We start from the raw sequence: 26,129 nt of genomic DNA on the forward strand, positions 1-26,129 counted from the left end.
AAATGCTGCAAATGTGGCCACACTGCAGCACTGGTAGCTGTCAGTGTGGCCACAGTGCAGCACTTTCCCTGCACAGCTGTACGAAGACAGCGGCCTTGGCTACACTGGCGCTTTACAGCGCTGTAACTTTCTCGCTCAGGAGTGTGAAAAAACACACCTCTGAGCGCAGCAAGTTACAGCGCTGCAAAGCGCCAGTGTAAACAGTGCCCCAGCGCTGGGAGCGCAATTCCCAGTGCTGTAAGCTAATCCCCAGGGGGAGGTGGAGTACATGCAGCGCTGGGAGAGCTCTCTCCCAGCGCTGGCGCTACGACCACACTCGCACTTCAAAGCGCTGCTGCGGGACCACTCCCATGGCAGTGCTGTACGGCTGCAAGTGTAGCCAAACTCTAAGAAGCATTCAGTGTCTTGGAGGCTGAACCTCATACCAGGCACTGTTGAAAAAATCTGTTGTAACAGTGGTCTTCCAAGACTTTTTGGTGTGGCAGAGCTATTTTTGTGGGAGATAGGAAAAAAAATAGATATTTCACAGTGTGTATGTTTGATTAAGCCTACACGTTAACGTTAGTAATGTCAATTTTATTGTCAGTGATGTATTTATTTTGTTTGCAACAGAGAGAATTGTTTGCAGTTCTAGCAGATACGTGTAAGAGGGTAGTACTAGTTCCATATATTATATGTATTTGCAAATCTTTAAAATAAGGCTAATGCATTCTGTTTAACCTTTCCTTGAGCTGAGTTAGCTAGTAAGGAAATTCTGTTAAGTGTCATAGATCACTATCACTTTCAAACTGATTTCGGGTAAAATTTTGTTCTATAACTGAAATGTATGTGAAGGATGGTTCAGAATACCAGCACATGATTTACTAAACCAGCTGGCAGCCCCCAGGTACAAATGATACATGGGATACCTTGTGCATTGTGGGTAAAATTTTCAAAAGCACCAAAATGACTTAGGAGCCCACTGCAAAGTCAATAAGGCTTATGCTCTTAAGTTATCTTCATGCTTTTGAATGATCTAATGTGCTACTAACTTACAATAGTAGTTTGCTTCTGGTAAGGTCTTGGTTTTTATGAGTGTTAGACTGGTACAGATTCTTTATTTTGTAGCTTGCTGTACTGATTTGTTACAGTGCAGGAGGAAAGGCAATAGAAATGTTAAATAATGTAATACAGTATTGGTAATGACAATCAAAAGTTTAATGTAGCCACCATATAAATACATATGATTTGGGCTTATCATGGATACACAGGCTGGTACACAGACCTAGTGTTTGGGACTGCCTTGCTCCACAACCATTGATTCAACCTGGTGGCAGGTTTGGTAGCTTGTCTGAACTATCCATGGAAGTCTCTTTTGCGTATTTTTCAAGGAAAAACTATTCAGGTATGAGAAATATATTGATACTTAGCCTTTGTAGATAACAGGGACCCACAGAGATTAAAAACATGAGCAGAAAATAATAAAATGAAAAACTGGAAAAATATAATGTAGATGGAAAAATGTACTAGATAATACATGTACTCTGTGGGAGAGAAAAAAATGTGTGAATTGGTAAGGCTAACAGAGACCCAAATGCAGACATCAAACCCCACATGAATTTATAATCTGCCAAAAAAACCAAAGCAATTTTGGACTGTATGTGCAAAGACAACAGATGATGGATTGGATAGGTTCTGGTGTATCTGGTGCATTTGGAATATTGTGTTCAGTTCTGGGCACCACCTTTTCAGTAATTCAGGGCCTGGAAAATTGATTTATGGTGAGGAAAGAGCTAAAACGCTAATTGTATACAGCTGGGCTAAGCGGCTACTAAGGGGATGGGCCAGTGATAACTGTTTATAAATATCTGAAGAATGGAAACACCTGTGGGGATGAAGACTTAAACCAGCACCCAAGCAGAGCCCCATTGAAGCGTGGGCCTCAGAGATGCAGTGCCTTATTTACTCTCACCCCCCCAAATAGAACTAGGTGTGAAGATGAAATTTAAAAAAAAGACAATTCAGAGTGAAAATCGGGAAAAACCTCTTGAGACTGAGATGTGGAATAGTCTCTGAAGGGATGTGCTGGAAACTCTATCAGGACTTTTAATATTACAGTGAACAAAGCACTAGAGAAATGTACAACAGGGATTGGTACCTGGAGGATGGAAAGGATGATGGACTATTTCTGTTGCTAACTCGTTTGATTAAAGTCCTTTAATAAAATTCATCATTCTTTAGGGCCTAAGACAGAGACACTTTATTGTCACGCTGTGTTGTTCACCTTCTAAGATATTCAGTTTTAAATAATGGTAACTTCGCAGCAAACCTGTCAGTAAATCCAGTGGTACAAACTCAGTTTTCAACAACACAGACTGGGCTAAGAACAGAGGGCTATGAAAAACATGTTTCATAAAATTTTCAGGATGTGCCTGGCTTGTGCATTAGCTTATGCTTCCTGCATCGGTTCATATCTCCATGCTTATCCTGAGGGAAAAGAAACTGGAAAGCTATGTCGCAACATAAATAAATAAAAGGAAATTCCCATTAAACTGCTTAAGCTGAGACCAGCACGTTTTGCTTTGGTTGACACAGACTTGAACTGTGTGTGACAGTCTAATTCACACCACTCTGGCAGGCTCTGTGCCAGCTGATTCCAACTTCCCAGGAAAAAAAGAAAAAGCAGCAGTAGCATGAGGTTTTCTCTTTGCTTGTACGTTCACTTTGCTGTTGCATCATGCTGACCTTTGTCCCCACACACAGCTCTTGGGGGGTACCATTGTTTTGTGAATACCCTGAAATAGCTGTGCATTGGTGCTGTGCGTGTGTGTGTACACAAACTATTTGAGAGAACCAGCACTCATTGCAGAATAACAAATTAACTAAGGGTTTGTGGTGCAACAGGAAGAAAGTAAACAGGAAGCATCCAGAGGAATGGTCGTGGTGATCTGAAGTGGCCTGTCAGATAGGGGGGGTGTTAAAAAGAGAGAGGATGTGGTCATTGTGACCGACCGACAGCACAAAAATAGACACAGCACTTAATGGCCTTTAAAACCAAACACTTAGTTGAATACTGCTGACTTCTTACAGCATTATTTGATATACATTTGAGTTGGCATTTCCCGCACAAGCCCCGCTTTCAGGGCTTTATAACCCTGCACGTTTAAGTCACAATTGTTCAGGGGAAAGATCTTCAATCATTGAAAGGAATAGGTTCGATCTACAGAGGTTATAGTGTTTTGGTTGTTTCAGATTATTTTTAAAACCAAACCAAACAGAAACACCCATCTAAAATAGGCCTCAGTTTAATAGCTGGCATCTTTCAAGCAAACAGTCAAATTCACGCCTGCTGTAATTGTACTGAGCCAGTGAAGTCACAGCAAGGATTAGTTTAGCCAGCAGACCTTGGTTTGGGTTGTTGCCCTTGTATTTTTGATTGTTGTTTTAAATGGAACATTGGGCTTTCACTATAGGAGACCTGAGCTGAAATTTTGGCTTGGCTCACATATAGAGTTATTTTGATCTCTAAACCTAGAGCATAATAAGACAGCCCTAATTCTGCTGCTTTGTTAGCAGAGCATGTAAGTTCATTGAACCACTCCCAAATAATAATAATACATGCATGCCCAGTGCACCTTTGTTTTAGTGGTCAGCCAAGGGGGGCTGCAGGAAGGGTGGCCAGCACATCCCTTGGCCCATGCCGCTTCCTGCAGCCCCCATTCGCCTGGAGCGGCAAACCGCGGCCAGTGGGAGCCGCGATCGGCCGAATCTGTGGATGCGGCAGGTAAACAAACCGGCCCAGCCTGCCCAGGGCTTTCCCTGAACAAGCAGTGGACTGGCTTTGAGAACCACTGATGTAGAGTACACCAGAAAGGATGTTTGGAATAATAATGGAGAACCAAAAATCAGAACTGAATTGTCTTTCGCCGATTCCCCTGCTAGCTCCCTGTTACACCACTATTTGTCTTGTACAGCTAGTAACACATCAGCTGATTGTATAATTTCCTTAGTCTGATGCTCAGGAGCTAACACAATTTACAAGAAGTACCACCCCTGTAAACTCTTCTGCTTGTCAGCGAGAGGATTGAGAAATTCCAAGGTGCTGTACATTCTTTAGTCTCCATTTATCAGTTTGAAAACTGTATATATTCCACCAGCTTCTTTTGCAAGCTATGCTAGCAAAGCTTGTTAATATAACCGTCCAAAGCTAATCAGCATGCAAAATGTCTCCATTGACAACTGACAACAGCTCCCTGCACAGCAATTTAACTAGCACAGCTAAGGAGCTCTATTTGCTTCATTAGTGGATCTTGTCCTTGATCCAGAGCCAGGGCCGGCTCCAGGCCCCAGCACGCCAAGCGTGTGCTTGGGGCGGCATGCTGCAGGGGGCGCTCTGCCGGTTGCTGGGAGGGTGGCAGGCAGCTCCGGTGGACCTCCCGCAGGCATGTCTGCGGAGGGTCCGCCAGTCCCGTGGCTCCGGTGGGCCCTCCGCAGGCACGGCTGCAGGAGGTCCACCGGAGCCGTGGGACCAGCAGACCACCAGAGGCGCGGGACCGGCGAGTGGCAGAGCGCTCCCCACGGCGTGCCGCTGTGCTTGGGGCGGTGAAATGGCTAGAGCCAGCCCTGTCCAGAGCTAAGGGGCTCCTGAAGCTGCCAGGTGATGAAATTTCCCTAGTTTCAGAGCTCACATGTGCTTGTGTTTACAAGCTCCATAACCTCTCCCTCCAAAGCTAGTAACCCAGTGTACTTTATAATCTCCTTCTGTTCCAAGAGATGAGTTTACAAATTCCTTTAACCATTTACTGCAGTTAGCTAACTGCACACACATACAGCATCCATCTTTAACTGCATAAATAACTCTTCACAGAATTTCTACTGAAGTTGCTCAGTCCTCCATTTTGAAATGCTCAAAGCATTGTTATTGTAAAAATAATCGTATTCGGGCCTGTTTAATCACCCAGTTTGAGTTTGTAAATTCATTGTTTTATGCAATGTAGTTATAGCCTTGTTGGTCTCAGGATATTAGAGAGACACGGTGGTGAGGAATATCTTTTATTAAACCGGGTTCTGTTCATGACACAAACCCAAAATCCCCAAAATCTTGAGTCAGTGTTCTAACCCAGGGGTCAGCAACCTTTCAGAAGTGCTGTGCCGAGTCTTCATTTAGTCACTCTAATTTAAGGTTTTGCAGGCCAGTAATACATTTTAACATTTTTAGAAGGCCTCTTTCTGTAAGTCTATAATATATAACTAAACTATTGTTGTATGTAAAGTAAATAAGGTTTTTAAAATGTTTAAGAAGATTCATTTAAAATTAAATTAAAATGCAAAGCCCCCCGGACCAGTGGCCAGGACCCGGGCAGTGTGAGTGCCACTGAAAATCAGCTCACGTGTTGCCTTTGGCACACGTGCCATAGGTGGCTTACCCCTGTTCTAACCCTTTTTCAGTAAGAATAAAATAAACCAGAAGAGACATGTAGCAATTATTTCGTCATAATTCTTATCCAGCGTTAGACGTCTCAATTTTTTTTCCTGTTCCTTTTTTTTTTTTTTTTGGTTAATGTTACATTCTGGTAAATGATTGCCCAACAAACTACGCTGTTTCATTTTCCTTAGTTTTGTGTGGGCATTTTGCTCTGTTTAGAATACAAAGCAGCTAACCAAAGCTAAAAGCCTTCCCTGCCCAAGTTTTTGCTCACATCTTTAACAGAAACATTGATATAAAATGAAAAGAAATATTATATAAGGTGTCTTTAATAAGTTGTAAAACCCAAACCAAACCTGGAGTATGTTTCTGAAGAGTTGTAGACTGCCATCATTGTTCACCATGCTGCTAGCCTATTAACATTTTGGTCACATTAGGATTAAATCTTAATTTTAATTTATTTATTTATTTTTTACACATAAACTGAGTCTTCTTGATCACTATTTCTTCCATTGGCTAGACCGGAGTAGGCAACCTATGGCACGTGTGCCGAAGGCGGCACGTGAGCTGATTTTCAGTGGCACTCACACTGCCCGGGTTCTGGCCACCGGTCCGGGGGGCTCTGCATTTTAATTTAATTTTAAATTAAGCTTCTTAAATATTTTAAAAACCTTATTTATTTTACATACAACAATAGCTTAGTTATATATTATAGACTTATAGAAAGAGACCTTCTAAAAACGTTAAAATGTATTACTGGCACGCGGAACCTTAAATTAAAGTAAATAAATGAAGACTCGGCACAACATTTCTGAAAGGTTGCCGACCTCTGGGCTAGACATTTGTGACTGGAATCCCAGGGGAGTCAGCTGAGGTTACTCAGTTCTGATGAACTGCACAGAATAGAGTAGGCAATCCCTGAGCTTGGTGGATATTCCAATACCCAGATTTACCAAGCAAGCACAAAGCAGGTTCTATTATACCTCACTGGTTACGAAGTCAACAACACAGTTCCCTTAAAGTAACCCAGCCTCAGACCTCCACCTAGACATCCAAGTCATATATGAGCAGGATTTCAGAAAATCTTATTCATCATATGAAAAAGGTTCTACCAACCCCAAAGGATCAGGCACATTACCTCCCAGGTTAATGAATATTCCAGACCTTTCCCAAATACACGCTTACAGCCAATTCTTATTAACTAAATTAAAATTTATTAGAAAAGGGAAAGAGAATTGGTTTAAAGAACAGCATACATACAGATATGAGTCAATCTTGAGATTCAGATTCAAAGCAGAGATGGAGAGCTTTGTAGATGCAAAGAGTTCCATAGGTTATAGTCCAATGTTTGTATTCAGGGCAGTCCAGTCAGAACTGGGATCTCAGTCCTTTTGGCTTAGGCTTCTGCTGTATGGAACCTCAAGCAGATCTAAGATTAAAAGGATTAGGACCCAAAGGTGTTTTATACAATTCCAAGGTACGGTGACCAGATGTCCCAATTTTATAGTTACAGTCCTGATATTTGGGGCTTTTTCTTATATAGGCACTGATTATCCCCCACCCCCATCCTGATTGTTCACATTTGCCATCTGGTCACCTAATCCAGGCCTTCTTTGACAGGTCAGACTTTGAAGTGGATCCATTTCCGAAGCATAGCTGGTAATTATTCACACAGATTAACATAAGGCAATTGCCTGTTTTTCCACCATTCTCAGATGATTTGCAATACATTTTCAAAAAGAGATTAATACAGCGATATCCTATGTTTACAGTTCATTTAAATGTTAAAATGTTCTTTTGATCTCTGAATTAACAGACTGCAGCATAGACAGGGAATGTTTGATTACATTGTTAACCTCTACCAATATATATGTAAATACACAGAAACACAAACATTATCTCCCCATATGTTTTTAAGGGTTGAATTTGAGTCATTTCTCCTGCAGGATGCTTAACCCTTTCTGCTCATGCATCACAACATTGTTTAAGGAATCTGGTTGTGGTTAATTCTAAGCTAATAAAAATCCCATTGAGTGTGATCAATACCATGGCCATTCACTAAAGGCCCTTCAGCACTGGAGAGTGCTCTTAGAAACATATAATGATTCTCTCTCTCCCAACCCCCTAGCCCCAAATAGAATTCTTCCAGCATTATACCACAAACAGTTTAAACCTCAAAACCCCCTGCACTATTGGCTTCTTTTACAGCCTAGGCACCAGATTCTACCTGTGTAGTGTGGCCGCTTTGCACTGCCCTGTCAGTTCAATCAGGCCTTGAAGGTTGGTATATCTGTCCCAGGAATATGATTCCAGTATAAGTGTGTCTCTGGTAGTACACAGCTGACAATGGCTCTTAGGCCACTCTTCTCCCTGCTGCAACATAGTAGGGATGAGGGAATATGACTGCGATGCCCTAGTTCAATACTGATCCCCAGCTGTGGCTTCAGACCCTTAGAGCAGCCAGGGCAATTCAGAGCAACTCTTTGGTTACTGAATCAGGGTAATGTAGAGGGGACAATTGAGTCACCTTTACACACACCTTCCTGACTTGCACTCTACAGTTCGACAGTAGCAGAGGATAAGAACCTTAATTTTAAGCTTTTTTTAAAAAAAGCCATTTATTAAATCTGAGAGGGAGAATTTAAAGATTCATCTGAAATATGAGGTTCACATAGGTGCAGTGGCTGATTAAGGTTCTTGTAGGTCAGGGGTTTGAGTCTTCTTGATTTCATGCTGAAAGGCCACCTCAGGTTCATGCAGCTGCAAAATGGGTACCTCATCCATAGGGCAGTCAAAAGCAGTTGGGCATGATCCTGGCCACATTGGTCCCTTGTGTACCCTTGGCAATGAAACTGACGTGTCTTAAGAGTGTCAGCCTGAAGAGCCCTTGACTTGGGGGAACTTTGAGATGAAACAACAATACTGAGCCCAATGAAACACAGTTTGGTAACACCAGGAATTTGTATTTTTTACATGCAGCCTAGAAACAAAAAGGAGCATCTGATTAATGTACCATTAAATGCACATTCTCTGTAAGTTAACACGCAACAGACAGCGTTGCAAACCATGCTGAAATCGCATGATAGAGAAAAAACTATGGCGGAAAAGATTATACACCTTTCTGGAATGGAAACCAGAAGAAAAGAAAGAGGACTCTGTGTGTGTGAGTTGAAATACTGCACAATCAAGGCTCTGAGGTTCTTCAGTCTTGTCTGCTCCTTCATGCTACTTGCTCCAGTGGCATTCAGTACTATCCGGTTTATCTACCATTATCTTTCAGCAGTCATTTTATTTAGCACTCGTAATGGTGCTTTTCATTTTGAAACTACTCTACATACACTTACTAATTGATTTTCAACAACACGCCTGTGGCTGACTCAAGCATCTTCCCAGTTTTACAGAGGAGGGAACTGAGACAGAGATTACAGTATAAAGCTAGTCTAAGATCACAAAACAAATCAATGGCAAAGCTGAGAAAAGAATGCTGGCTCCCAGCCCTATGCAACGTTGAGCCTGATTTACTGTGTATTTTTCTATGTAGCTTTGCAATAGAGACGCTGGTTTATGGAATGGTTTATTTCTGCCACGGGATCCTGGCTCGTTCAACGTTCTGATGCTACATACATAGTTTTACTGTTTGGAGATTGGATTTTATATATATATTGTCCTGATAGTCCTGGAAGCCTGGCAATAAATATTTAAAGGGTGAGGGAATTAGAATACTGTTTGTTTAGTAATCACAGCCATGCAGTAAATGTAGAAAGTGTGGAAGTACTCCATGTCCTAACTAGATTTGCCAACCCTCCAGGATTGTGCTGGAGTCTTCAGGAATTAGATTATGTCATGTGATAAAACCTCCAGGAAAAGTGGCAACTCTACCTACCAGATAGACAATAAAATCAAAACCAAAACCAAAACCAACCTCATAGGCCTGTCTAGAGTTTGCAGGTAGCTGAACAACAGCTGTTTGGTTGCTGATTTTTGTGTGTAAACTATCTTTACGTGAGTGGGCGAGAGTGACTTCGTTTTCCTTTTTCATGCTCATTACTTGATTTTTACATATAGCACCCGTGGCTTTTCAATGAAACTCAGATGATGATTATTATTGGAATATATAATTATTACAATGCCTGTGGAAGCTCCTGTTTAGTGGTTGAACCTCTATGTCACCCCCTACTATGGATAGTGGCTTATGCCACACCTGAGCATTGTTTATTTGTGTAAAAGTATAAACCAGTTTTCAGTTACTTTGCTTCTCTCCCTCTCTTTACTCCTGGGGGAATTCTGCACCAAAAAATTACAAATTCTGTACAAAATATTTTAAAATTCTGCAAAATTCTGCATACTTTGTCAAAATAACACATTACAATCAATTATTTTGGTCATTTATTTCAAAATACCTGTCAGCAACTAAGTCTGTAACAATAGACAACAAAAAAGATTCAGGAAATGTTTTTTGACAAATAGATTCCTTACTAGGCATATTAATACAGAATTCTTAGTAATAATTCATTTAAACTACAACGCCGAAATGTATTTCCCTCACTTCTCAGAAGCAGTGCAAAGGCTTGGGGAAGTCCAGACTAATGGAGGAGCAGCAGGAGAGGGAAGTAATTGCTGAGAAGGAGTCTGGGGGTATGCATGATTTGTGTGTGATTTTTGAGCTCAAATGTCACGGAAAAAGAGTAATTTTCAGTTCAAAGTTGCTCAAAATATAATAGATTTTTTTTTTAAATAAAGGGCCAGACCCTCAGCTGGTGTAAATCAGCTCTATTGATGTCAAAGGATCTGGCCCCAATATTTTATTGTTTCTTTTTTTTTAAGTTCTTTCCTACAGTGTTACTGGGATATTGCTGGCGGGGTTGTGGAAGTACATATAGAATTTAAAAGTCACCATCACAGTCTGTATCCCATAGTGTTGTCCTGTTCACTATGCCACATTGACTATTCTTGTTAATGTGTGTAGGGGAATGAATGGAAAGTTGATTCCTTCAGTGACACTGGTGCACTTTTCTGCCTGTCAACTGAGTTATTGTGAAACCAGATAAAACCGACATCAGTACCAATTATAGTTTGCTCTCTGCTTCCTCCCCAAACCCAAGTAATCCAACTTTGTGTAGTGCTAGGGGCACAGAATTCACTATCCCAATTTACGGCCAGTCTTTAGGTCTCCGAAAAAGACCCTTTGCGGCAAGTAGTGCAAGCCATAGCAGCTACTCCTTTCATGTTATTTATCGATATAAAAAGTTCACACACATGCATTCTGTTCATCACAAAATATTGGTAAAGATACTTCTTTTGGTTCAGCATGAGAACATTTATTTCTGTTTTACAACTTAAACTGCACACACTTGTCTGAAGAAGCAGCACTGCCACAGTATATCGGTTTATAAGAAAATGCTCACTGGGGGGGGAGGGGGGAATGCTGTTATTTCTTCCATTGCCTGCCTCAAAAAAGAGGAACAAAGAGTGTGCAGTAGCTGTTATAAATGCTTGCCAATGCACTTGGCTTACCCGTCAGGGACTTTTTTATGACATTAGCGGAAGTGTCTACTACTTTTTTTTTTTTTTTAAATTAGAGTCAGATGCTCTGTCTAGCACAAAATGGAGCAAGCTCCTGTACACCTGTGGCAGTGCAAGGGCAACCACACAACACGCAGACTGGTGCTAACTTCACCTGCACTGACAAGGAGACCGCTAATGCGCCGGTGGATTGGGGTTGGAAAACATTTCCTATGTTCTCTTCCTACCCCAGCATACCTACAGAACAGACAGCAGTGTTTTCCCCATACAAGAGGAAGGGTATTATAACATACCATCCACAGGAATTTTGGAAGAGCAGTATTAGAGCAGATTAGTCTGTATAGTCCGGGTTCCTTGCTTGGCAGTGGCTTTCCAAGTGTGCAAGGTTTATTGTCCCGTATAGCAACTGGACACACTTTGGTGGTGTATGAATATATCACCCAATGTTTTCACACACCATTTTAAAAATGAAGTAATGATCTGGGCAAATGCTTAAAAAATCATCTGATAACTGCCAAAATATTTACCACTTTTAATTTGGTTTGGATAGTTATGAAATAAAATTACTATTTTTTTCTTTGTTTATGTATGAAATTAGGGTACGTAAGAGCAGGGTTTTGCCAAACATTCCTAGTGTATGAACAGATGTGTACAGTAAATGGGAATAAGCACAAAGTTAGTTGACCTCTGTATGATGATTTTCTTGAAAATGTTCAAATTTTTATTAGATATTATATTAGCAACCTGTGGAACTCTTTGCCAGAGGATGTTGTGAAGGCCAAGACTGTAACAGGTTTCAAAAAAGACCTAGATAAATTCATGGAGGATAGGTCCATCATGGCTATCAGCCAAGATGGGCTGGGATGGTGTCCCTAGCATCTGTTTGCCAGAAGCTGAGAATGGGTGATGGGCTGGATCACTTGATGATTACCTGTTCATTCCCTCTGAAGCACCTGGCATTGCCCACTGTCGGAAGACAGGATACTGGGCTAGGATGGACCTTTGGTCTGACCCAGTATGGCTGTTCCTATAATTTGCAGTTTTGCTAACACTTCAAAGTCTACTTTCTTGCCTAATCTCCCCTTTAAAAGGGACAGTTTTTAATAGGAAATCCATACAAGGCTTTTATTTATTTATTAATCCTATTCCATTTTATTATTTGAACATGTTAATTTATCACCAGTTTTTCGATAGGAAATTTTTGGGGAAGAAATCCCACAACATAATTTTAATATTTCTTTATTAGTATGAAGGCCCCGGTTCAGGAAGGCTTGTAAACACATGCCTAACTGAATTCAGTGGGACTTAGCATGTGCTTAAATTCTCTGCCCAATCAGGGACTGTTACTGGATGTGGCTGTGGAGAGCCCAATCCTGCAACCACTTATTCACACAAGCAGTCCTTTTGAAATCACTGAGATGTCCATGTGAGTGAAGATTTGCAGAATTGGCACTTATGCTAAAAGCTTTTCTGGGCAGGGACTTTGCTCCCATATATATGTAAAATGTTCAACACATAGTTGATGCTATAGTAATTAATGAAGGTTACTGATGTGGTAAAGGAGAAGAGCTCATAGTGGCTTAGGATGGTACAGTGTGCTGCAAAAATACTAAAAATGAAAGCACTGCTCTTGTTACAGATTGCAGAGGGGATGGCATACATAGAAAGGAAAAACTACATTCATAGAGATCTGAGAGCAGCTAACGTTCTGGTTTCGGATTCACTGATGTGCAAAATTGCTGATTTTGGTCTAGCCAGAGTAATTGAAGATAATGAATATACAGCACGGGAAGGTATGTATCAATTGATATTTTTCAGCTCTGTAAAACTCATTCTGTTAAGAGCCACAGATTTATGCATTTGTTTAACATAAAAATGAGAAGCACTTAGTATAGCGTGAAAAATGCCAGAATAATTTGTTAAATACGGTGTTCTAATGACAAAGCTGTTCTTAAAAATTACTGTCCCCTCATTCCAGATTGTTCAAACTAGAAAAGTACAGTTTGTACCTTCTTTAAGCAACACAATACATTTTACAAATCAAACTAATTCACTATTTGGCATAACATAGCAAAGCTTTTCATCTTGTTGAATTAGACAATGAACTGAGTTTTTCTTAATTGCTAAGAGGAAATGTTAGTATTCGTTTTTATCCTCAAATGCATAAATGACATGTGCTCGAGCATCCTTTCCACAATAGAGGCGGTAAGTAGAAGTGAGAGGATTTTAAAATATGGTTAGAATTTGCTCTGCACCAACTTGCTTGTATTGTTTAATAGAGTTGGACATGAATCAAAGGATTAAATCAATTAAAAATTATATTGGAGGTAGACTTGTGCCTAATTCTGCATTTCTTACAAAGGCAAAACTCCCAGGGAAGTCAAGATTCTATATATGGAATGGAGTTAATTAGGGGTAATATTAATGACAGTGATACAAAGTCTTTGAGTGGCACAACCATTCCATGAAAACTCTCATGTTTTGATTCTGAACTGAGAAATGTCGAGGACAATAGAGCATAGACACTGGTGGGTTGAAAAGCAATGTATAACTTTTTTATTTTTTCCGTCTAAATTTGTAAGTAAATGTAGTTGTGAAAGGTGTTGGGCTGATAACACAATAGAACAAAGTCTTCAGTTCACTCATACAAGTATGGCATTTCATGTCTGCGAAGAGTTTTCCCCACACTATCATTCCAGTTGGTCTGAAACAACCTCTGGGGTACGAGAATATATTCGGTCAATCTTGTGCCCATTCAGGGTGGGACTGTAAAAGGAGACTGAGGAGGTTAGATACTGAGTTCCTAACTCCCTTAGGTTCCCTTGAGAACCCCAAATTCAATTCTTAACTTCTCTGAGACTTCCAGGAGACACACAGGATGCGTGTGAGTACATCATGGTGGCTCCATCTGATCCAGCTCTTAGTACATCTGTGCAGTGCTTATGTAATGAAGAGGTGCCAGGACTCAAGCAATTTTTTTACATTCATAACTGATGCAGCAAGCCCAGAAGTGCCGGGGCTATGAACTGCCAAGCCTAGAGGTGCCGGGGTTCAGCCCTGGCACAAATTAAGCACTGCAAATGTACAATAACTCTTGGACAGAAAGAGCAGCTAATACCTTTTAAGCCCCCTAAAATAAAGACAGGATTTTGTACTAAATACTCACTGTATACCCTATACTTAATGGAAATAATAGATGAGTCTATAAGATATGTTAGTAATTATATTTTTCAAGCAACTTATATACTTGGTTAATTGAGAATATATTGTTTCTTAGGTGCAAAATTCCCTATTAAATGGACAGCACCAGAAGCAATTAACTTTGGTTCCTTTACTATTAAGTCTGATGTGTGGTCCTTTGGAATTCTTCTGTATGAAATTGTTACCTTTGGAAAAATCCCTTATCCAGGTATGGACATTTGCTTATAAATCATTACATGGTATTTATATTTTGATGCTCTTTTGGAGAGTCACAGAAAAGAGTTAACTGAGGGGGGGAAAGTGAATATCTTGCAATAATGGCAGCACTGTGGATCTGAACTGTGCATACTGCAGGCTACCTCAAAGAATTTTGAAAACTCTCAGCCATTTTATATGTACCTAACACTGTATGCTGCTTTGTGGGAGCTTTAAATCAGCAAGTTATGTGTAATCTAAAATACAAATCCTGCACAGTTGTACTTAGTATATTTTTGTACTCAAAGTTAAAATTGTAGTAAATGCTGAATTCCAATAATTGTTACTGAGCCTGATTTTCCAAAGCTCACTTCAAATGGTTTAATGCTAGACCAGACAGATATCATTACAAGTTCTAAGACTGTGTATCATTGTATTTGTAAGCAGTGAAATGTAGCTCCTGAATAGGTGGAATTTCAAATGAAACCAACTAAGCAATTCGGCTTTTACATAAACAGCCAGAATATTTTGTCAGCATTAGGCGCTAGAAAAGAACATGAAAGCAGAATCTAGAGAAGTGCTGATTTTCCATTGGAATATTGGCACTTTGGTGATAAGGTAGCTGGGACGTAGGGCTACGCTGGAGGTTTCTTACCTTAGGCAGACCTGATTAAGCAACCTAATGTTTATCTATTTTTCTTTGAAGATATTTTTACAGGAAAACGCATGTGTTACGTAGTTTCCCTGGCTTAAGCAAACAGAAAAACCTTGTTTAAAGGTGATAGATAGATATGATCAACAAAAAACTTTGATAATGCAGAATTAAGATTGCCTGGTGGTATCTCATGCGTTTCCAGAAGGTCAAGCACAGCAAAACTCAAACAGCTGAAAACCAAGAAATAAAGAGCGAAAGTAATGGTGACACTAACACAACCTTAACTCTGCCACTCTGGAGCTGGCAAGAGCCACTGGAAATTATTTGCATGCACTGCAGACCACGGTGTTGGTCTAGCTGTGTAGCATGGTGGCAGGATTAGTTGGACTAACTTATGAGATGTGTGATATGAGGAGATGGGTGGGGGGGGGAGGGGAAGCTAAGCCTTGCTCCCTGCCCTCTTCCCAGTGTGAAAAGAGGTGCCTTGAGAGATCCAGTATGTCTCATTTCAGCAATGAGCTATGTGAGTTATGCCAATAGTGGGACAGAAGTGTCTTCTCGCTGTGGAGACAGTGAGGTGGGGTACAAGCATGATCTATGGCAGGGGTTCTCAAACTGGCGGTCAGGACCCACTGGGGGTCATAAGGTTATTACATGTGGGGGGTTGTGAGCTGTCAGCCCCCACCCCCAACCCCGCTTGGCATCTACTATTTATAATGGTCTTAAATATATTTTAAACTATTTTTAATTTATAAGGAGGCGTTGCACTCAGAGGCTTGCTGTGTGAAAGGAGTCACCAGTACAAAAGTTTGAGAATCACTGGTCTATGGGTAAATGGAAGTATAGTATTAGATGGCATCCTGTGTATAAGGGTGAAGGGGCTGTAAAATTTAGCAGAGGTAGGGTTGTTTATGTGGCGTGGGCTGTGTTTGAGTAAAGGGCAGGTGTAGGTAGCTCCTCTTCAGTACATCACACCTCAGCAAATAGAAGGTGTTAGGCTCTATCCCACATGGTGACGTGTCTTGTCCCCGGAGTGTTCTGCACTAGCTACAAAAGTGGAGTGCAAGTATAAATGGTATGGGTGTATTGGGGAGGAGCTCAAACAGGACAGATTTAAGGTTGCATTAGCACAGACCATATTTCCTGATTTTCAAAGGTTTAAATGTGTGTTGTTTTCAGGGTTTCTAGATTCTGGTACACAGACAGGAGCAGGGAGAGAGGTTCAGACCATGCCCTGGAGAGGCAGGGCCCCCAGATCCCAGTGTACACACAGGGGCAGGGAAAAGAGGGGCCACCCAGGAGGGGCCAGGGAGAGAGTGGCAGGACCCCTCAGGTCCTGGCACACACGAGGGGGGGCAGAGGGAGGTGCTAGGGTCCCCTCCAGATCCCAGCACACACAGCAGGGGAGAAGTGAGGTTGACAGCCCACTTGTTCCTAATCCTCCCACTGCCATCTACCCCCATGTCCCAAATCCTAGTGTCCATCCCCACCCTGACTTAGGCCCCCAAGCCCCACTCCCTCCCCTTGCTGCAGCCTTAAACCCCCCTACCTTATTCCACTCTACTTTTCCACCCTTTAATCTCTTTTCATCTCCCTGCACTCCCCACCTCCCCAGCACTCTGCTACAAATGTAAGTGTCATTTCTTTTGAAAATAGTATGATCCACTTCTGAATTATCTGCTGTAGTCGGACTACATTGCCCAGAAGTTAAAAACAAAAAAACAAGAACTATCACTTTACAGAAGCAGATAGCAGCAGCATGCCTACAGATCTTCCTTGGACTTCTGCCAAGGGTACGGTCTGAAGTTACAGTGCTGGGGTGTAGCTCAGGTTCCAGGGCCACTGGAGGTCTCCTCGAGCCATCAAGGTCATGTGAAGCCAGGCTGGCTGGAAACCTTCTTGCCTGGTCTTTTTCTGCATGTGTACATTGCAATCTGTTTGGCATGCGAGTGTTTGGTATGTTCCATTCTAGAAAGCTAGACTCTTCCTTTAATAATGTTTTCAGTATTGCTTCCCCAAAGGGGCAGTGGGTGCCATGCACTAGCTGAGACACATTGTTGAGTGAGCGAGAGCAGCTGGGGGTTGATCAGAGCCATGGTTTGAGGCGTAGCAAATTTCAAAACAATCCAAGTAAACAAGCAGAGTTTAGAACATTTAAAAAAAGTCGCCCTTTAAACAGGAAGAGGTTCTCAGCCGTAACTATAGCTGACCTGGTGCTCCACAACTATATATAATTATTCATCTATTTCCCCTGGCTCAGGCATCATTTATCAACTCCCTCAAGCGTTCTAGGAAGCAGAATGCCATCATGTAAATACACATTGAGCTTCATCTTTGAGGTTCTGAAAAGTTCACATACAAATTACCCATCTTCCTGAGGGAAAGTTGGAAGGTTTAACCACACTTCTATGTACCCAGCATCTGCACTTACTGGATGGTATAGTTTTGAGGAAGAAGAGTCCTAGAGGCCTTCCATCTTCCCTCTTAATATATCCCAGGGTAATTGACAGCTGCATATACCTATTCAAGCGCAGGAGTTACTAGAAATGCATTCTGCTAGGTCCTACAGCTCTGGCTGTTTAAACTCTGAAAACACTCAAAGCACCACTGTACAAGCAGTCCTAGACTGCATAAAGCTTCAAAGGGCTAGAGCAGGGAGTTCAAGTCCTGCTGGGCTAGAATGGTGGGAGCAGGCCTGCCATCCCCACCTGGATTAGGGGGGCAAGACTTTCCAGTTGCTCCTGTAAGAGGGGAAGGGTGAGTCTCCATCAGCTTAGAATAGGGGAAAGTGTATTGACCAGGTCACCTCCAGAAAAGGTAGAGTGAATGTAGGTATGTTCACTGCCCCTGAAGACTCTGATCCAGCAAACCACTTAAGTAGATCAGTACTTCTTGACTTCAATGGGACTACTCAAGTCAGTGGGACTGTTCACATGCTTAAAGTTAAACATGTTTAAATGCTCTGTTAGGTAAGGGCCTGAATATGTGAATGGGTAGCAGGCCCAGCAGACACCCACTCAACATACTAGAGTGAGTTAATCAACCATTAGGTGCCATTTCCTCAAGAAAGTATCAGGTGGAAGTTGTGTGTGGTGGGAGGATTTGTGGTATCTCCCTAAAGCTGAGGTAGTCTGATATACATGCTTATCATAACTGAACCCAAATGCTTAACATTTTGAGGGTCACCCAATTTACCTATCCGTGGGTATTTTGAAGTTTGCTATTAAGAATTATAATTGTGAAATGTAAAATGTGTGCCTGGGTTTGTGCAGAGATATTAAAAGAAAAACCTAGAACCTCACAAAAAAAGTTTGTTTTAAAGTTTTGCAACAAATCCTATTTTCCATCTTTTCCTCCATAAAAGCAATGTCATGCTGCCATTTATGCTTTGTTCCAGGAAAATATGTGGAGTATATTGACAGTACAGTACAGTGTTCCACCTGTTTGATTTTAAACTAGTGAGAGAAAGGGTGTCCTGTGAGAAAAATCTGGGCAATATCCTCCCCAAGGACTTTTTTTTTTTTTTTTAAATACCTAACACCCAGTGCAGTTTGATGAATCCCACTGGAAAAATAGTAATTCTCTGCAGAGTCCCGCACTTAGGAAGGAAGAATCCCCTGCACTGCTACAGACTAGGGACCAAGTGGCTAGGCAGCAGTTCTGCAGAAAAGGACCTAGGGGTTACAGTGGATGAGAAGCTGGATATGAGTCAACAGTGTGCCGTTGTTGCCAAGAAGGCTAACGGCATTTTGGGCTGTATAAGTAGGAGCATTGCCAGCAGATCGAGGGACGTGATCATTCCCCTCTATTCGAAATGGGTGAGGCCTCATCTGGAGTACTGTGTCCAGTTTTGGTCCCCACACTACAAGAAGGATGTGGAAAAATTGGAAAGAGTCCAACGGAGGGCAACAAAAATGATTAGGGGCCTGAAGCACATGATTTATGAGGAGAGGCTTAGGGAACTGGGATTGTTTATTCTGCAGAAGAGAAGAATGAGGGGGGATTTGATAGCTGCTTTCAACTACCTGGAAGGGGGCTCCAAAGAGGATGGATCTAGACTGTTCTCAGTGGTACCAGATGATCGAAAAAGGAGTAATGATCTGAAGTTGCAGTGGGGGAGGTTTAGGTTGGATATTACGAAAAACTTTTTCACTCGGAGAGTGGTGAAGCACTGGAATGGGTTACCTAGGGAGGTGGTGGAATCTCCTTCCTTACAGTTTTTTAAGGTCACGCTTGACAAAGCCGTTGCTGAGATGATTTAGTTGGGGATTAGGTCCTGCTTTGAGCACAGGGTTGGACTAGATGACCTCCTGAGGTCCCTTCCAACCCTATGATTCTGTGAGCTACGTAGATAATTCATATATGTCAGGGATGAATTAACTGTATCCAGAGATTGGAAGGGGGACTCCAACCCTTACATCACTCTGTTGGCAGGTTTTAAGAGGCTCCCAAGAGCTTTCTCCAGCACAAATCTGCACAAATGGGGTGTGTGTGTGTGTGTGTGTGTGTGTGTGTGTAATCTTCGTTTCATTTGAAGAATTTAAAATCCAAAGTTAAAGCTCCTGGTTTATACTCAAAATGTAATACATGAAACCAAAATAACTGTGGGACCGGCAAACAGCTGTGAAAACACAGCTTAGCAAATTAGTTGGGTTAGATTGAGTCTAGGACATAACACTCCAGGAAGAAAAGTATGTCCTAACTTTGTCCTACCAATATTTACTAGCCAGGCAAAATGAGTCCCCCTAGAGTAGAAATAATAAATAGTACAAAATAATCAGCTCTAGTAAGAATACACCTCTACCTCGATATAACGCTGTCCTCGGGAGCCAAAAAATCTTACTGCTTTATAGGTGAAACTGTGTTATATCGAACTTGCTTTGATCCACCGGAGTGCGCAGCCCCGCCTTCCCCCGGAGCACTGCTTTACCACGTTATATACGAATTCATGTTATATCAGGTCGCTTTATATCGGGGTAGAGGTGTACCTTACATTTTTTTTTACTAACAGTTGAAAACTAGCTAACTAAATCTAAGGTCTTATATGCAGTCCGCCTAAAGCTCTGTGAACTGATTTGAATTATATTTGACAAGGGGTTAACACCAGTATGAAAGGACTATAAACATACAATTTGGCAGAAAGATTTACAGTCAAAACTGAGATTTTGAGAGCTTTCTTTCTAACTTAAATGGCTGTTTTTCTTCCTGATAATTTTGAAGTGATTAGTGGGATTTATAGTTACAGAAACTATTTTGAAATATAAAATACAAATATCTGATTTTTTTAGGCAATTTGAACCAGTTGTTGAGAAATTAATTTCCAGCTGATCATACAATATGTCAAGTATTGGATACATTCAGACTCACATTGCAATGGCATCATCTGCTCTCTATTACATGTACCTGCTTTCAGATCTAGATTCTCCCTCCACACCTGTGATCAGTTACTCCTAACAATATTGGATGTTAGTAAAATAAGAGGGCTCAACATAAGGAATTAGTTCTGCATCCTGTCAAGTTTAATGGCTAACTTTTATTAGCATTGCCTCAAACTCGTAAGTTAGCATCCTGTATAAGATCATGAACTGTGTAAGAGATGTGCATTCAGGATGAATTTCAATTAAGTAATACATGGTTCTGGTGAAACTGTTCATTAAGAAATAGTTTACCCATAATAATGTCTTGGAAAATTAGAGACAAACTGCTACTCCTTTGTATCTTTAACTTATACCAGAATCTCTGACAACCAATCAAGCTGTGTAGCTGGGAAATATTATTTATTCAGTATACACATTTGTATGCATGCTCATCATGTTGTGTCTTGGCATGTGTACTTAAAATGTGTCATTAACAGAAAGAACTCATTATTCTCTTGAAAACTAGAAATCATTTTTACAGGTGAGATTTTCACAAATTGACTGAAGCACAAAATGGGCATATTTGCCCCATGCATTCAGAATGCAGCAGAACTAGGGTGACCAGATGTTCCGATTTTATAGGGACAGTCCCAATTTTTGGGTCTTTTTCTTATATAGGCTCCTATTAGCCCCCACCCCCGTCCCAATTTTTCACACGAGCTGTCTGGTCACCCTAAGCAGAACAGTAAAGGTGCTGAACATTCTAGCCCTGATCCAGCAAAGCACTTAAGTACATGAACAGTCCCATTTAATGGCACTCTTCACTGCTTAAAAATAGGAACATACTTGCGTGCTTTTTGGAATTGGAGCCAGAGTGTTTAACACCTGGCAGGATGAAGCCCCTAGTGAGCAACTGTTCTTGTGCACTGACGCTCATCAGATAACATTATTAAATCTACAAAAATAAAGTAATTGTAATAGAGCATTGGATCAGTCTGCATGGAAGATAAATGTCTCATTGACTTGCTCTCTACTTTTATTTTCCATAAGTACCTTGACCTTTGCTCTGCATTTGTGTAGCAGCAAGCGACTCTTGTCCTATGACGACATCCTGTTTCACTGATACTCTCAAAAGCTACTTTCATGCAAAAGCAAGTGCATTTGCAGTATTGTAACTGGGACCATTTCAATGCTTTTCACCATATGGAAAATTGAATGCAAATATTAAACCTGGGCCCAAATGAAGAGTTCTGATCCAGATCCAGATTTCATACCTGAGATCTATTTTTGTGCTGGGCTGACACCAAAACCCAGGATCCAAACATCTCTGAAATTTGGAAATGTTCAGATCTGGGTCTGAATTCTCTGACTCAGGCCCGTTTCCAGTGTTAATATTTAAGAAATTATTTGCAGGGAATTAAAATTATTAATGTTAAAAAAAATAAAAGACCTCACCTTAAAGGACTGTAAGAGAGGACACCCATCACTGTTTCTTTTAAAAGGAAAAAGCATTGGCTTATTCATCCAATAAGGTACTGTGGATGGCAGAATTTCCCCAAATGTAATAATTGTTATTCATATAGACATTTTGAATATAAAAATAAAGTTGGCAATTCAGTTGTAGAGTGCCTGCACTGCTTCCACTATCTTTTAGGACACTATGTCTGCTTTCCCAGTGTATGTTGGCTCACGTTATGGAGATAAATGGATTTACCTCCTCTCTGCCCCTTTTTGAGACAGTATGGACCCCACAGACACATGGAGAGAGTAGACCCTGTTCTCTGTGCATCCGCAGAGAACCAGGCATAATGTCGTCCTCCGTTAACAAAGTAAAGCATAAAACTCCCCTCCATATTCTCATTTGAGCATATTTCCTTTGTTCTGTCCTGTTGCCTCCAGCAGTCTTGCTGCAGCACTCTTCCTGTAGTTTAGAGACCAAACAAGTGCTTTCCTTTATTTCTAACACTACTGTCCATAAATAAGCTGGCAAAATGTGCTGTTAAATACAATGTAACGCTATCCCTTCCACCTAATGAATGTGTCAGTCTCTGAAATGTGCTTAGCTTTGTTCACCTCGGAAAGATCCACTTTATTCACATCTGCCAGTTGACAGTATGATTTACTGACACACTGTTATCTACTCCCCCGCTCGTTGAATGAAAAAAGCCGCATTCTGATTGGCTACACCAGAATAACTCAATTGGTTCTAATGCAATTGCTTTGCTTTGCTTTGCTTTGCTTCCCTCTAGGCTGTATAATGGAGAGAATGACAAAGACTGTTTGCCTCTGCTCTTCCAACTACAATTATTCTTTATCCTATGCTCGGAAGCAAATGGTAGAGAGTGAATGATCTTGTAGTTAAGATGCCAGACGGGCACTCAGATCTGGGTTCAGTTCTCAGTTTTATTACAGATTGCTTGTGTGAGACTTTGGCCAAAGCATTTATTTAATCGCACTCTGCTTCAATTCCCCTTCTGCTGATACTACTACACAGTACCTTTCTCTCAGCTGTTGTCTAGCAACTCTTCAGTAGTTACAGGTTCCAGCAGGGTTTCTTTTCACAGCTGATTTTTCTAAGTACTCTAAAATCCCCATTCACAGGCAGATTGCCTTGAAACTTACTGTGCCACAGCAGGGGTAGGAGTAAAGTGTGTGGCACAAGTTTGGGGTCATTTGCCCAAGGGGTTACCAACATAATCTGTTATAAAACTGCCCTTATGTGCCCACAGATTGAGTGCAAAGGAGAGAGGGAACATGAAGTATCTGGTACTAGAATACCACTCTAAAAATCAATTAATAAAAAACTTGGCTGATTTGCTTGGTTCTGTAGTGTGCCAGTGCAGTCGCTGCTTTGGTTCCTACCAGCTGGAGCTATCTACGCTCCACAGATTTTATTACTGACTCTCCTACCTGTACATGAGATGAATGCAACTGGCATTTTTCATACCTGCAGCAGTTACACAAAGGCACTTATAACAGAGCTGGAACTTGAATCCAGGACCTTTTATATGGCAGTCCCAAGCCTCAGCACTGCGCTGCCTTTTGAAGTACATGTATGAAATAAACTAGTCACATATGCTAGACTATTAGCATAGAAACTGTGTGTAATGAAAGGGGCAGGGACTATAGAAAGAGCTGGATGTGTGATTTAAAGGAATGGGCTAGGATGTGAGATCTAGGATCTGTTCCAGGCTCTACTGTGATGTTGGACAAGTCACAAAAACCATATAATTAGATGGTGGCTACTTTGAGAGGATGGTGTAGAGCCTCACCTTCAATGCTGAGAGGCATAGGTTGAAGGATGGTTTTTTAGCTAAACATTAGCTTAGAATTGAGCAGCCCTTGGTTCTAGTCTTATGTACTCTATGGAGTACTGGCCTTTGTTCAGTAGACACCGAGGCGAAAAGAATAAGGTACTGTGATCTCCCTCATGCGCAGAGGTGAAGGTTATATCAAAGTGTCACCTTAAAAAGATTTTATCATTCACTGGGGGGGGATAATGCCTTGGTATCAAATCCCAGAACTATGTCCATTAAAGAATTCCACCAGCATTCTCCTGGGATGATATGGTCCTGTGTGGTAGAGGGGAGTTCACTCCTACCCAGCTCAGTTCCTTCTCCCACTCTTGAGACTCCTGCTGTTATACAGAATGCTGAAGCAGAGGGGAAGATGGGAAGCTTATGTGAGTGCAAACAACAGTTACAAGTTAGTAACGTTTTTCTGTTCTAAAAACCTCTCTGTATTCCCACTTGTGCCTGAGCAGCTGGAGAGTAAGCAAGAAATTCTTACCTAAATACCAACTGTAGCACCAGGTTCCTATACTGGGCCTTGAACCACAAAGGTGGTGGTGGGGGAGTCATGGAGGGTACAGCAGCTCTCCTAAGCTGAGTCTTTAAACCAGGGACTAGTAATTTGCTAGGTAAGACTTAGTGTTCAACATTTTCTATGCCAGTGAGGCTGCTTGGCAGTTCAGTCTCACTATTTGTAAAACGGGACGAAATGTTAATTTTAGAAGAGCAAGGGCCCGAAGTCACAAGGAGAACTTAAGTTTCTATCTCCTACCTTATGTCCCCCAGTTAGGCACCAGTGGCATTCACAGAATCTCTGCCCAGCTGCTATGAAACACTGTATGCACTTAAGTTTCCAGTGTTAAGTCACTGGGGACCCAGGCCCGCACAGAGCTACCTAAGTCTTGACACCAACAAACAGCTCACTTAGGCTTAGTTAGCATGTGAAACCTGATATTAAATTATATCTAAGCATGTCTCTTGTCTTTGGCCATGATCTAGGAGGCATGCTTTGAGTAGAAGAACCTGTTTATAATCTTTAACCCAGTGATGAGAGCACTCATCCAGGTTGTAGGAAACCCAGTTTCAACTGCACACTCTGCTTGAAGTGGAGAAGGGATTTGAAGGGTGCCCTATTCAATGGGTTATGGTATAATTTGCAACTGTGTATAAATTAAACAAACAGGGGCCCTGGAAACTGAGCTTCCCAGGGAAGTGCTCTCCACGCTTGCCTACAGAATCCCTCCTACTTAGCCTGGCCTAAATCTTCCTTTTGAATTCCACCCCAAACCTTTAGCAGGTAAAGACCCAGCACCTGTAAGGCATGAAGATGAGGTTCCCTGGAGCTGAGTAAGGTGCCAGAAAAACACAGATTGAGAAAGGTGGCTATCAGACTACTTTAGTCATGAAGGGACTTTTGTTTGGTGGTTTATAATGCTAAAGAGGTAGAGTGGCCATCAAGCCCTAAACTCACTCACCTTCAGAACAGATGTAATTGCTAGGAGGAAGGTTATTTTGATTAATATGCTTGGGAGGTTCAAGCCAGAGGCTCATCAGAGTCCAATAACTTTGTTAGGGCAAGACTGAAGTCTCATGATGGCAAGTGAGACTATCTGGGCCAGAGGGGAGGGGCTGCATATCTTTCCATGATGTGTGGGTTTGAAGTGAGAAGAGGTCTGGTGTCCCCAGGTAGCCTCCAAGTATGAAGAGGTTGAAGATACCCTGAAGTGTTTTCAGATTGGAATCAGAAGAGCAGGTACAGGCAGTGGAAGAGTATGTGGCAGGGTGCCTAGCAGCATGACTGAGGGGTATCTACCCATGTTAAAGGTGTCATTAGGCTCCAAACCAGTGTTGGGCATCCAGTTCTGAAGGAGTACACAGATGAAATTACAGTGGTGCTATTTGAGAGGCCCCATGGGTCTGGGTGTTCAGAAGAGAAGGGATGTAAAACAGAATAAAGAGGAAACATCTTCTCTGAGGAAATGTGTTATTACACAATCAAACACCCAGTCTGGTCAGGAGGTACTAAGAGAGGCATCTGAGCTCAAGGAGTAGGCACTATGGTTACTACCTGTGGCACTGAGGCTTCTGCCACTTTAAAAGGTTGTGCCAGTTTGTTCTTCATTGTGGCTTTAGATTTAACCAATACCAGATTGTGCAGAGTGAGGGATTGTCTTGCAGGTTAGGGCTAAAGAGATGATCAAAGGTGGTGCTGAGACCAGACTGGTAAAAAGTGTCTCTTGGGTCCTGTGTAAGAGAAACGCTACACAAAGGCTGGTGTTGAGCCATGAATGGACCCAATCGAAGCTCTCTCCCTTTAGGTGCACAGAGTAAAGGTGTCTCAAAAACAGTCCATAAGATTACTGAGTGATCTAAATATGGGATTCTGTCTCCAGTATTAGCAATGGGTAAGAGGTGTACCTGTTGAAGGCCTTAGGTGTTTCATGCTCGACATAATCCAGGTAAAGTACTAAAGTCTTCTGGAACAGTGGAAGGGCTGCTTACAC

At 41.6% G+C, this 26,129-nt stretch overlaps 1 protein-coding gene across 4 annotated transcripts in view; it reads left to right on the top strand.

Moving 5' to 3' along the window:
• Positions 1-26,129, top strand: part of LYN (LYN proto-oncogene, Src family tyrosine kinase) — a 94,265-nt gene that overhangs the window by 65,585 nt on the left and 2,551 nt on the right. For all 4 annotated transcript variants that reach the window (XM_050938887.1, XM_050938890.1, XM_050938888.1 and 1 more), the window contains exons 11-12: positions 12,567-12,720; positions 14,205-14,336. In XM_050938887.1, coding sequence (XP_050794844.1) covers positions 12,567-12,720; positions 14,205-14,336 — 286 coding nt within the window. The remainder of the gene's footprint in view (positions 1-12,566; positions 12,721-14,204; positions 14,337-26,129) is intronic.

Source organism: Gopherus flavomarginatus, chromosome 2 (genome assembly GCF_025201925.1).
Source record: "Gopherus flavomarginatus isolate rGopFla2 chromosome 2, rGopFla2.mat.asm, whole genome shotgun sequence".
In the NCBI taxonomy this organism is placed as follows: domain Eukaryota; kingdom Metazoa; phylum Chordata; order Testudines; family Testudinidae; genus Gopherus; species Gopherus flavomarginatus.